Here is a 9,735-nt window from a genome sequence, read left to right on the forward strand (position 1 = left end):
AGTTGATGCGCATCTGACCTTGATTGACTCGCTCGACTCTGACGTGGTCGCACGTCGGCCTGCTGTTTGCGCCTTGATCACACCAATCAGACCGACAACGACATCCAAACCGCCGCCATGGTCATGGTGCTCATCACTACCATCTTGCGGACTTTGGTTGGCACGCTCTGGCCGGCTTACATGTCCTTCAAAACCATCGTCACAAAGGATACCCAGGCCTACGTGAGTCTCGTTGCCAACTTGCCCACTTGTCTCTTTCCTCGGCTTGTCGAGCGCACAGACTGCTTCAGAAGGACGTCCTGGATCGTGCACCCATTCATCCTTCCTGATGCTCTCATAGATTCATTGGATGAAGTATTGGGTATGCTTCAGCCTCTTTACCGTTTGTGAGCTCGTCGCTGACCTCATCATTTGGTGGTACGTTGATGCTGAGCCTGACCAGTGGCACCAGTGGCTGGCGCCTTGTCCCCGGCACCTGTTCCCACGCTCGGTGGCTCACGCACCCACGGCATCCTTCCGGTGCATAGGATTCCGTTTTACTACGAAGCCAAGCTCCTACTCTTGGCATTCTTGCTCATTCCCCAATTTCACGTCTGTTCCTTGCTCGTCCCCCTCCCCGCCTCCTTCTTTGCCGCTCTTTTTTCCGCTCTTTTTCCCGCTCAATCATCGGACGTCGCACCTCGGGTTTCGCGGTCCTTTTCCCTTTTTTTTTCCAAGGGCCCCGAATACATTTTCAAGACCGTCATTCGCCCCACGCTGCGCCACCACGAAAGCACCATTGACAAGGTCATCGAACAGCTCAACTCGGTTCGTACTGGCATCATCTCCCTGCGCTCAACTCTCAGAGCCACATCTGAGCTTTTCGCCCCCTCTCGCTGACCTCACTCGTATCTGTCCTGTCTCTTTGGTCCTTGCAGCACGTGTACGCCACCATGGTCAATGGTATCTCAGCCGTGCGTTACAAAGCCATGGAGATCATGTTGGGCCCGAGTGCCGCCGCCCCCGCTACTCCCGTTGAGGAGGAAGATGAGGACGACATGATGACGCCTGTTAGACCCCCGCAAGACGCCAAGCGTTTATAGACCAGCAACCTGTAGCCACATCTTTACGAGGCACGGCTGCGTTGCTCGTGCCTCTCGCCTGTTCTGCCTGTCTTTTTGTTCGTGCCTGTATCCGCCCATTCGAAACGCCAATGCAATCCACTTGCTCGCTGATCAGCCGCTCCGGCCTTCTGCTCCTGTACATGAACATCGAGATCGGCTTGTCTTTGGTCTGAGGTTGCATTGACATGTGAAGAAGACATCACAACTCGTGCTGTGTCGTGAATGTTTAGGGGTCGCTTTTCTCACAATCAAAAAAGTAACGAGCATCCATTTCCTTGGTATTTGGAACTCGACGATAGGCGTGGTAAGATGGGCAAGTGAGCGGGGTTGCAGACAAAGGGTCGATTTGCATCGGTTTGGTGAATGTCGCGACTATCTCATCGCAACAAGGACCCCTGCCAAGACGGAATTATAATCTTCCGCGTCCGAAAAAAAAAAAAACATACAAAAATAGCAAGAAAAATGCGGAAAATTGATGTTTTAATCAACTGTGAGGCATCGTTGCACGTTCGGGTGAGCACAACTTCGAGGCAGGGACCTGCGAGATCAGTTATTCATTCCGCACGCACAAAGCTCAATGGCCCATAGCGGCGACCGAGAGAGACAGCGAGAGACAGCGAGAGACAGCGAAGAGACAGCGAGAGACAGCGAAGAGACAGCGAGAGACAGAGACAGCGAGAGACAGCGAAGAGACAGAGAAAACAAAATATTCACACACTTATTGTTGTTAAGCACACACAGACACACACACACACACACACACACACAACTTTTTATCTTATTTTTTTTTGAAAAAGTTTCAATTGTGACGCTCACTCCGACCTTTTCTTACCCGACGTCCCGCTCGGTACCTCGCTGCTACTGCTACTACTGCTGCTGCTGCTGCTGCTGCTGCTGCTGCTGCTGTTGCCACCGATGGAGGTGTGTGTATGTGTGTGCGCGCGCGTGTGCGTGGGCGTGCGGGCGTACTCGTCTAGGGGGCTTGGTGCAGCGACGTGCCTGTATGTGTCACTCACCGACGTGGACCCATCGCCACATTTTTCATGGGTTGTTGGGATGTGCGGCAGGTAGAAGCCAGCAGTGTACCGGTCGGTCCCCGATCGGACATTGCAGTTGTGGTGCGAATGAGCCAGCAACGCTGAGCGTGTTGGCCAGTCTGTATGCCAGTTTGACCACCGGTGCTTGTTTGAGGGAGGACCAACATCACCTCACTCCATGCACCTCAACTAGGCTTCAGAGAAGGGTGCAGCTGGGCAGCCCAAGGATCGCGCTGCTTTGACCTCCCCTCCCAACAGCTGGTCTGGTCAAAACTCCCCAGCAACCTTGGAAACCTCTTCCTTTTTGACCCCCGATCATGGCAGCTGCAGATGCTGACGGTACAGAGGTGCCACCCCCTGGCCCCTTGGAGTCTGCGGCCACATTGCAGCGCGCGACAGGGTCTGCCACAGCCCAGCGTCCGCGGCGCAGCCAAGCTGCCGTGCTCATGCGCACGAGTGCGGCTGCCCATGACGCTCCACTGGTGCCATCTCCACCTCGAGCAGAAAGCGCAACATCTGCTCGGCCCCGTTCGTCGGCAGCTGCGCGCACACGTCAACGCAGCCATCCAAACCTACCAGGAACGCGCAGCCTTGCCAACTCTGAAGAGAACCCTCTGGAAACTCGGTGTCTTGACACTGCCAAGAGTCTTCCAAGCAGCCCCCGCCCTCCGAGCCATGCCCCAGGTCGTCGTCATCCCAATCCACGCCGCTCGTCTAATTTTGGCAGCTCTGCCAGTAGTACGCAAGACTCTCCGGTGGTGCCTCGCCCTAGCTCGCGCGCCAAGTTGAAACGACCCACCGACTCTCATGTTCCGAGCCAAGACATCAAACCCCAGCCTTCTTCTGAAGAAGCTCAGCGCAGTGAAGCGATGCTAACACCCACAAGCCCGGCCGATGAAGAAGTTGCAACGCATCTTTTGAGTGACGACGGAATGCAGGCTGATGTTGATGACGAGGTGGACATGGAGGAGCATCGTGCGCATGCCCGTGCCAGTGCTCCAGCTCACACCCTCCGGCACACACGTACCTCACTCTCACCCTCCACCATTGCGGAGCATCGGGTTTCAGCACCCTTCCTCCGCACTTCGCAAGCTCCCAGCCGTGGGGCCAGCTCACCACACGCCGTCTCTCCCAGCGAGACAGAGCACGCCCCGATTCATCGACCATTGTCTGCAAGAGGACGTCGCAGGGTGGCCCGATCAGCTATCGTCTCTCGCCGTGAGCAAGAACAGCACGAACTGGCGACGCGCGGCACCACTGATGATGACGAGACAGCCGCAGGCGAGGACAGTGGCACCTCTTGGCGGCACAGTTCTGGTGACTTTGCTGCCATCCTGTCGCGGCATCAGCCCAGAATTCAATCATCGCGCATGAGCAACCCGACACACTCGGGTGGCAGTATTCACAGCATGTCAAGTATCGACTCCACCCCTTCGCGGCGAAATAGTCTCATGGACACGGCACGACACTCTTCTCGCAATTTGCTTGACGTGGCAGCTCCATTCTCTTCAACCGCAACGAGTCTGGTACGATTCACTGTCTGGGACATGGTTCGATTTAAAAGCAGACAAAGAGATGGATGTGCCTTGGCCTTCGTTTTCAGCCCCTCATAACCACAAGAATATCTAATAGGATGGTCACTGGGATCGAGAGTCCCCAGAGGGTCAGCGACTCTACATTCCCCGAGGGTTTGAGTACGTTGGGTTGGGCCCGATAGGTGCATCGCCGTGATGATGCCCCCGAGCCGAGGGCGCCGTGCACGTCGTTCAACTCATACACTTGCGCCATTTTGCACAGCTGGGCTCGGCAATTCTTCAACCTTCCCGATGCCTTTGAATATGTGCGTTGAGTGTCTGCCTGCACCCATCTGTCGCACCTGCTCCGCATGATCGTCTGTCGTCATTCCCGTTCACGCACAACCTTGTGCACGACTAGGCGGATGAGGCCGATTCAGAAGCAGCCCCCTCGTCCCACCTGACTTTGTTACAAAAGAGCTGGCTGCAAGCACCTGGCCCGTCGGTACTCAGTCTTGGCTTTCGTGTCATCGATGCAACCTTGTCGAGCGACGCCGTCCAAAAGGTATAGTAGCTTTTTGCTCTGAACAATGTTGATTTCTTTCACTGCAGTTACGTTTTTTAGCTCACTCTGCCACAAACGCACAGGCTTGCAAGACGGTGGAGCAACATTCACAGCTTGCCACGGTTTTCGTTCAAGCCGTCAAAGACAGCAAGGACGCCTCAAACGTATCATTTCAGCAACCCTTTGTTTTTGAGTGCCAGGTCCGCCCTTGCTGCCGAGCATCGTTCTTGCTCAAGTTCAGTAGCCCCTCTCCGTTCGACTAAGAATTTTCTGCGATTCGGGTGTTGTTAGACGGTGCCGTCAGACTTGGAGCTAGCACGCCAGGCCGGTGCACTCATGAGTGAGCGTGCCGGCACCAACGCGGCTCTACACTGCATGCTACTCGAAAGCGGGGATGGGAGTCAAATTCTCTTGCTACGAGCCCACCCAGCCGCGATGGATTGGTTCTCCCTGGCCGTTTACATGCGTGATCTATGTGCCACCATTCTTGGTACGCCACCAGCTCCATGTCCGCACGCTTTCGACTTTACCGATCGTCCGACCAGTGATCTCTCTTCAAATGATTTGTGTCGTCGCTCCAAGCTTCCCTCTTTGTTATGCTTGGCATCTTTGGGGCTCACCGTTGTGCCATTACACACTTGCAGCTCCTGCAACGGAGGCACTTGAGGCCGAGCTGGAGATGCCGGGCAATGCCCTTTCCTTTGCCAGTTACATGCACCTTGAAGCCGTTGCTTTCGACTCAATGGACGATGTGGCCCAGCTCCTGGAGGATGCTCAGACCCAGATGGTGCACGAGAACACTCATCAAGGTGCGCCGGTTTGCGTACATGTTGACCTTGCTCGCTGTTGCTTGCTCACGATGCATACGGGTGTTTTGTTTTGGGGGCTGGCATCCAGGTGGTCAACGGGAGCGAGAGCTGCGCCTGCTACCACCGCCGCGCTTCTATCTGGGGCTTCGGGGGTCACACCACGTCGTCACGAGCCGCTCTCGCCTCAGCCGCAACGCCCTCATAAACTATGAAGTCCTGTTTGTTCCACCGGATGACTGTCAAGTGGAAGAGCAATCCTACCGTCCTGTTCTCTGTGGCGCATCGCTGGCCCTGGTGGCCGCCTACCTCACGCAGCAAGACCGATTCTCTTTTTGCGTGGATATCAGCATGCGCGAGTGCCACCCGGATCAGCTGGCAACGGTTCTGGGGCCCTTTGGTCATATCGTGCCATTGGGTATCCAGTTACCCCTACACGAGACGTTTTCAGATCTCTTTGTCGAGATTGGGCATCAGCTCGAGTCAAGCTGGCTTTTGGCGAGCTGCCCCACCCCGCGAGCGATTCACCCTTTGGTGAATAACGGTCTAGAGGTACGTGCACCCCCACAATGCGTATTGTATGCTGTCTACTTGCTCCGCCTCCAAAATCATGTTTCGACTCGCTGCATCGGCCACGCTGATGGCATGGAAATACCTTTCCCGTCCCCCTGCCTTCTTCCACTCTCTGTTGGTGTCGCAGTTTCGATATTTGACGCTGGCGCAAGCTGATCGCCTCACGCTGCCAAGCTTGGGGGCGGATCCTTCCATGTGGCTTAATCTGGATGAGGCCCGGCACATGACGGCAGGCAATGTCACGCTACGTCCCTTGCCCATTGCCACGCCGGTCTCTCATCCGGCTTCTGTTCGCGTGACCTTCTGGGAGACCATGTTGGATGGTGAAGTGGCCGTGATGATGGATGTGAGCAGTCGCTGCACCAATGATGCCGATGGTCGACGTGTTGTGGCTGAGACGGAGCGTCTGTTTCACGTTGTTCTGCGCGAGGCAGCGCGTGAGCCACACGTGTTGCTCAGCAAGGTCAAGGGTCGTTTACACAAGGCACAACTCAAGGCGCGTGGCCGGCAGGCAGGGGCTTCGTGAGCGCGCTGATCACTGGCTGAGCAAAGCTTGACTGCACCTCTCGGGGCAAAGAGCATGCTTGGGGCTTGATATTTTGATCAATGTGCGTTTTTCATCCTACGACATGTACCATGTGCAATTTTTATATATGTTTGTGTTGAAGTGGGCAGGCATTGCCCCTTTTGGGTTTCATCTTTAAGACTGTCTAGTATCCTTTGTTCGGTTCGACGATCTGACGCTGCGCCGAGTTGAGTCTGTGATTAGTCCAGATAGCTACCAAAGTGTTTATGGGTCTGATTGTGATGCACTCCATGGGACGATTAAGTTGACTTCACTTGACATGGCATGTGGCTGTGCTTCTTTGTGTATTCTGATGGCGGGTCCATTGCCACTCGCATGCATGGGTCAGTTTTGATATGAATCAGCAGGCGTGATACGCAAGCACCATGCTTGCTAGGCACTATGTGGAAGGCTGGGTGCTTTGTGGTCGTGTCGTTGATTAAGAAAGCTATGCAAAGAGTAAAAAACACAGAAGCAGATTCAGTGGCGGAAGAGGCCAGCGAGTCTTTCCAGCATCTGAACGTGACTGTGTCTGAGCCAAGTGGTATCAAAGGTCAGCAGCATTCTGGAGCGGAGCAGACCATGCCAGGAAGACTTGCTCAAGGCGTAGGCACGCGAGCAGTCACTTGGAAAATGCGCGGCAACGAGATGAGAGCATCTGGGCGATGTTCTAGTTCGCGAAGTTGGTGATCCAGTTCTGCAAGCTCGGACTCTGATGCGAGATCGTGCGCCAGGACTTGGTTGCGAATGTCTTGCAGGGAGGCACGAGCCACGGCACGACCCTCATCTGCGTGTGTGAATACGGGTTGGACGACGCGCACGCGTGCATCCACAAAACCCGCTTCCTTGACCATGCTATAAAGCTTGGGGCCGATCAATGGATGCCCCTTGAGCTGGGCGCTAATGGCTGTGCAGCAAGACGAGGAAGGGGCACAGGAGTGTTGAGATACCAGTTTTGGGCTTGACCCGCGAGATGGATAGCTGGGGCAGCATGAGTAGGCAGCGGACCTGTGTGAAGCTCCTTGTAGCGATCAAAGGCGGGGCTACTTGGGTAGCAGAACGAAGAGCTGTAGTCCACGTCTTCGACGAGGATGCGACCGCCGGGCCAGAGGAGCTCTTTGCAAGTCTCCAAGGATGCCAGGGGCTCGGGTACGTAGGAGAAGAGGAGGCGCGAATAGACCTGGTGCATGTGGCGCAGTGACCACGGGGGAAACAGGCGGATGCATCATTGGGCAGATGAGTCGGCTCGTGCCCAAGTTGCTGTTACTGATCATGGGGTGAATGCCGGAGAAGGTCTGGGGCCGGGAACAAATCGCACCAGGTCGAAGCGTTTGTTGGCAAGCTCAGCCATGTTATTTGGGATTTCGGCCTTGAGGAATGAGACGCGAGCCATGGCATCCTCATCCCGATTCTGCTGTACATAGGCGGCGGCGCTTTCGAGAGCTTTGGCGCTTGTATCCACACCAGTGATTCGGCCAACGCGGCCCACAAAACTGGCAAGTCCTGTCGCAAATTGACAAGGAGCACCCACACCATCCGTGAGTCACCAGCAGGGCTGTGGGGAGTGGATGGGCTGCGCTGCGGACAAGACATACCAAGCGTGGCGTGACCATTGCCGCAGCCAAGATCAAGGACACGGTTGCCGCGCTGTAGCTCGGCCCACTGAAGTGCATTGCGAGTGGTGGGCCAGAGCAGTCGCGAGAAAAAGGCCAGGCGCTGGACCTTGTCGATGAGCGCAACGCCTTCCGATGCGGCCTACCAGCGGAGAGGGTAGATGAGAGACAGAGGCGGATGCCGAGGTGCATGCGAGGATCGAGGCCACGTACCATGTTTAGTGTGTTTCGAGGCAAGGCCCCAAGGCTCTATCTCTATTTTGAGCTGTCCGAGTGCGCGAGACTGCGAGGGTGGGCAGCTTTGATACCAAGGGACCGACAGAGGCACGTGAGGGTCACAGCTCGCTCTCACAATGTGTGCGGATGGCATCTGCCTCCCCGCAACCCCTGTTACTGGTTGATCCGAGAAAAAAAAGTTTCAAGCTGACGGCCACGTGAATACCCCAGCGAGCTGCGGGGACGGCCATCGTCTGGCAGCCGCGCGCGGGCGAATGGGACCAAGTTACTGGCACGATGGCAGCTCGACCACGCTGCAGCGCACTCACGATCACAAAACCAAAACTACACAAACTCTACATTTAACAGCAAAAGCCCTTGGTAAAATCATGTTAATATACCTTGTAAAAATTTAAAATCTTCTTAAAGTAAGAAATTAACGTTATCAACCCGTTGAACGACCCCCTTGCGAAATAATTTGATATCAAAACAGAGAGAGAGAGAGAGAGAAAAGAGAGAGAGAGAGAGAGAATTTTAAAAGAGAGAGAGAGAGAGAGAGAGAGAGAGAGAGAGAGAGAGAGAGAGAGAGAGAGAGAGAGAGAGAGAGAGAGAGGGAATTTTGAGAGAGAGAGAGGGAATTTTGAGAGAGAGAGAGAGAGAGAGTTTTTGAGAGAGAGAGAGAGAGAGACCGCGTGTGTGAGCTCTCGCTGGTGAAGGAAAGATGGCAGCACGGGTGGGAGCACGGGTGGGAGCACAGGCGCCGCGGCGGGCTTTTCTGTTTGATTGTGATGGGACGTTGGTGCACACGGATCACATTCACTTTCATGCCTGGCGGGACATGCTGGCCACGCTGGGTGTGACCCTGGCCGAGCCGGATTATGTGACCATTGCTGGTCGGCAAAACCCGCCTGTCCTTCGCGGTCGGTCCAACTGCCCTGGTTTGCTGCCTTTGTTATCAGCCAGGGGTGTACGTTGGGGCGCGAGGCTCCCATGCCGGGCCTTGCAAAAACCTGATTGTAACCTGACGCTTTGTGCTGCCTGCCTGCCTGCCTGCCTGCCTGCCTGCCTGCCTGCCTGCCTGCCTGCCTGCCTGCCTGCCTGCCTGCCTGCCTGCCTGCCTGCCTGCCTGCCTGCCTGCCTGCCTGCCTGCCTGCCTGCCACTAGAAATGTTTCCGGACATGCCCGAGGAAGACATTCAGGCGTATTCATTGGAAAAGGAGAATCGCTTTCGCGAGTTGGCCAAGACAGAGGTGATTCCTGTTGAGGGCGCCATTGAGCTTCTCCGGGAGCTGGAGCGTCACAACATGCCAAAGGCTCTGGTTACCAATGCCCCACGGTCTGTTTGGACTTGAAGCCCAGGGACTTGCCTACGCACGCACCCGTACCCACAAGAGAGACCACCCGGCTGGCCAGCTCAATGCAGCCCTCGTTTGTTGTAGAGCCAACGTTGACTTTATGCTGGAGGCTGGAGGCTTGTTACCCTTCTTCCCTCGTACGCACCAGATCTTGGGCGACGAGTGCGCACGTGGCAAACCTCATCCTGACCCTTACCTGGCGGGCCTCCAACTATGCCAGGCTGATGCAGCCACCAGCATTGCTTTCGAGGATTCTCCCGCTGGTGGGTAGACGGCTGAGAGCCCCCACACTATTTGGCATGTTTTGTCTGAACCACTGGCTTGGCCCACATGCCTCTCTCACATGCATTCGCAAACGGGTCTTGACCGCAGGCGCTGCGGCGGCCAT

At 55.7% G+C, this 9,735-nt stretch overlaps 3 protein-coding genes across 3 annotated transcripts; 2 read left to right on the forward strand and 1 right to left on the reverse strand.

Annotated features, from left to right (window-relative positions):
* Positions 1-117: 117 nt before the first annotated feature.
* MONBRDRAFT_26609 (uncharacterized protein) lies at positions 118-1,082 on the forward strand (the record flags this gene model as incomplete). The annotated part of the gene is made up of 5 exons (XM_001746974.1): positions 118-222; positions 341-417; positions 528-591; positions 718-807; positions 918-1,082. 5 exons carry the CDS (start codon positions 118-120, stop codon positions 1,080-1,082), a joined length of 501 nt encoding a protein of 166 aa, XP_001747026.1.
* Positions 1,083-2,457: 1,375 nt separating this feature from the next.
* MONBRDRAFT_9347 (uncharacterized protein) lies at positions 2,458-6,124 on the forward strand (the record flags this gene model as incomplete). The annotated part of the gene is made up of 5 exons (XM_001746975.1): positions 2,458-3,666; positions 3,744-3,834; positions 4,864-5,028; positions 5,117-5,577; positions 5,726-6,124. 5 exons carry the CDS (start codon positions 2,458-2,460, stop codon positions 6,122-6,124), a joined length of 2,325 nt encoding a protein of 774 aa, XP_001747027.1.
* Positions 6,125-6,762: 638 nt separating this feature from the next.
* On the reverse strand, positions 6,763-9,735 carry MONBRDRAFT_9348 (uncharacterized protein; the record flags this gene model as incomplete). The annotated part of the gene is made up of 5 exons (XM_001747102.1): positions 6,763-7,070; positions 7,172-7,343; positions 7,482-7,666; positions 7,759-7,918; positions 9,691-9,735. 5 exons carry the CDS (start codon positions 9,733-9,735, stop codon positions 6,763-6,765), a joined length of 870 nt encoding a protein of 289 aa, XP_001747154.1.

Source organism: Monosiga brevicollis, genomic scaffold, assembly GCF_000002865.3.
Source record: "Monosiga brevicollis MX1 MONBRscaffold_15 genomic scaffold, whole genome shotgun sequence".
Lineage (NCBI taxonomy): Eukaryota > Choanoflagellata > Craspedida > Salpingoecidae > Monosiga > Monosiga brevicollis.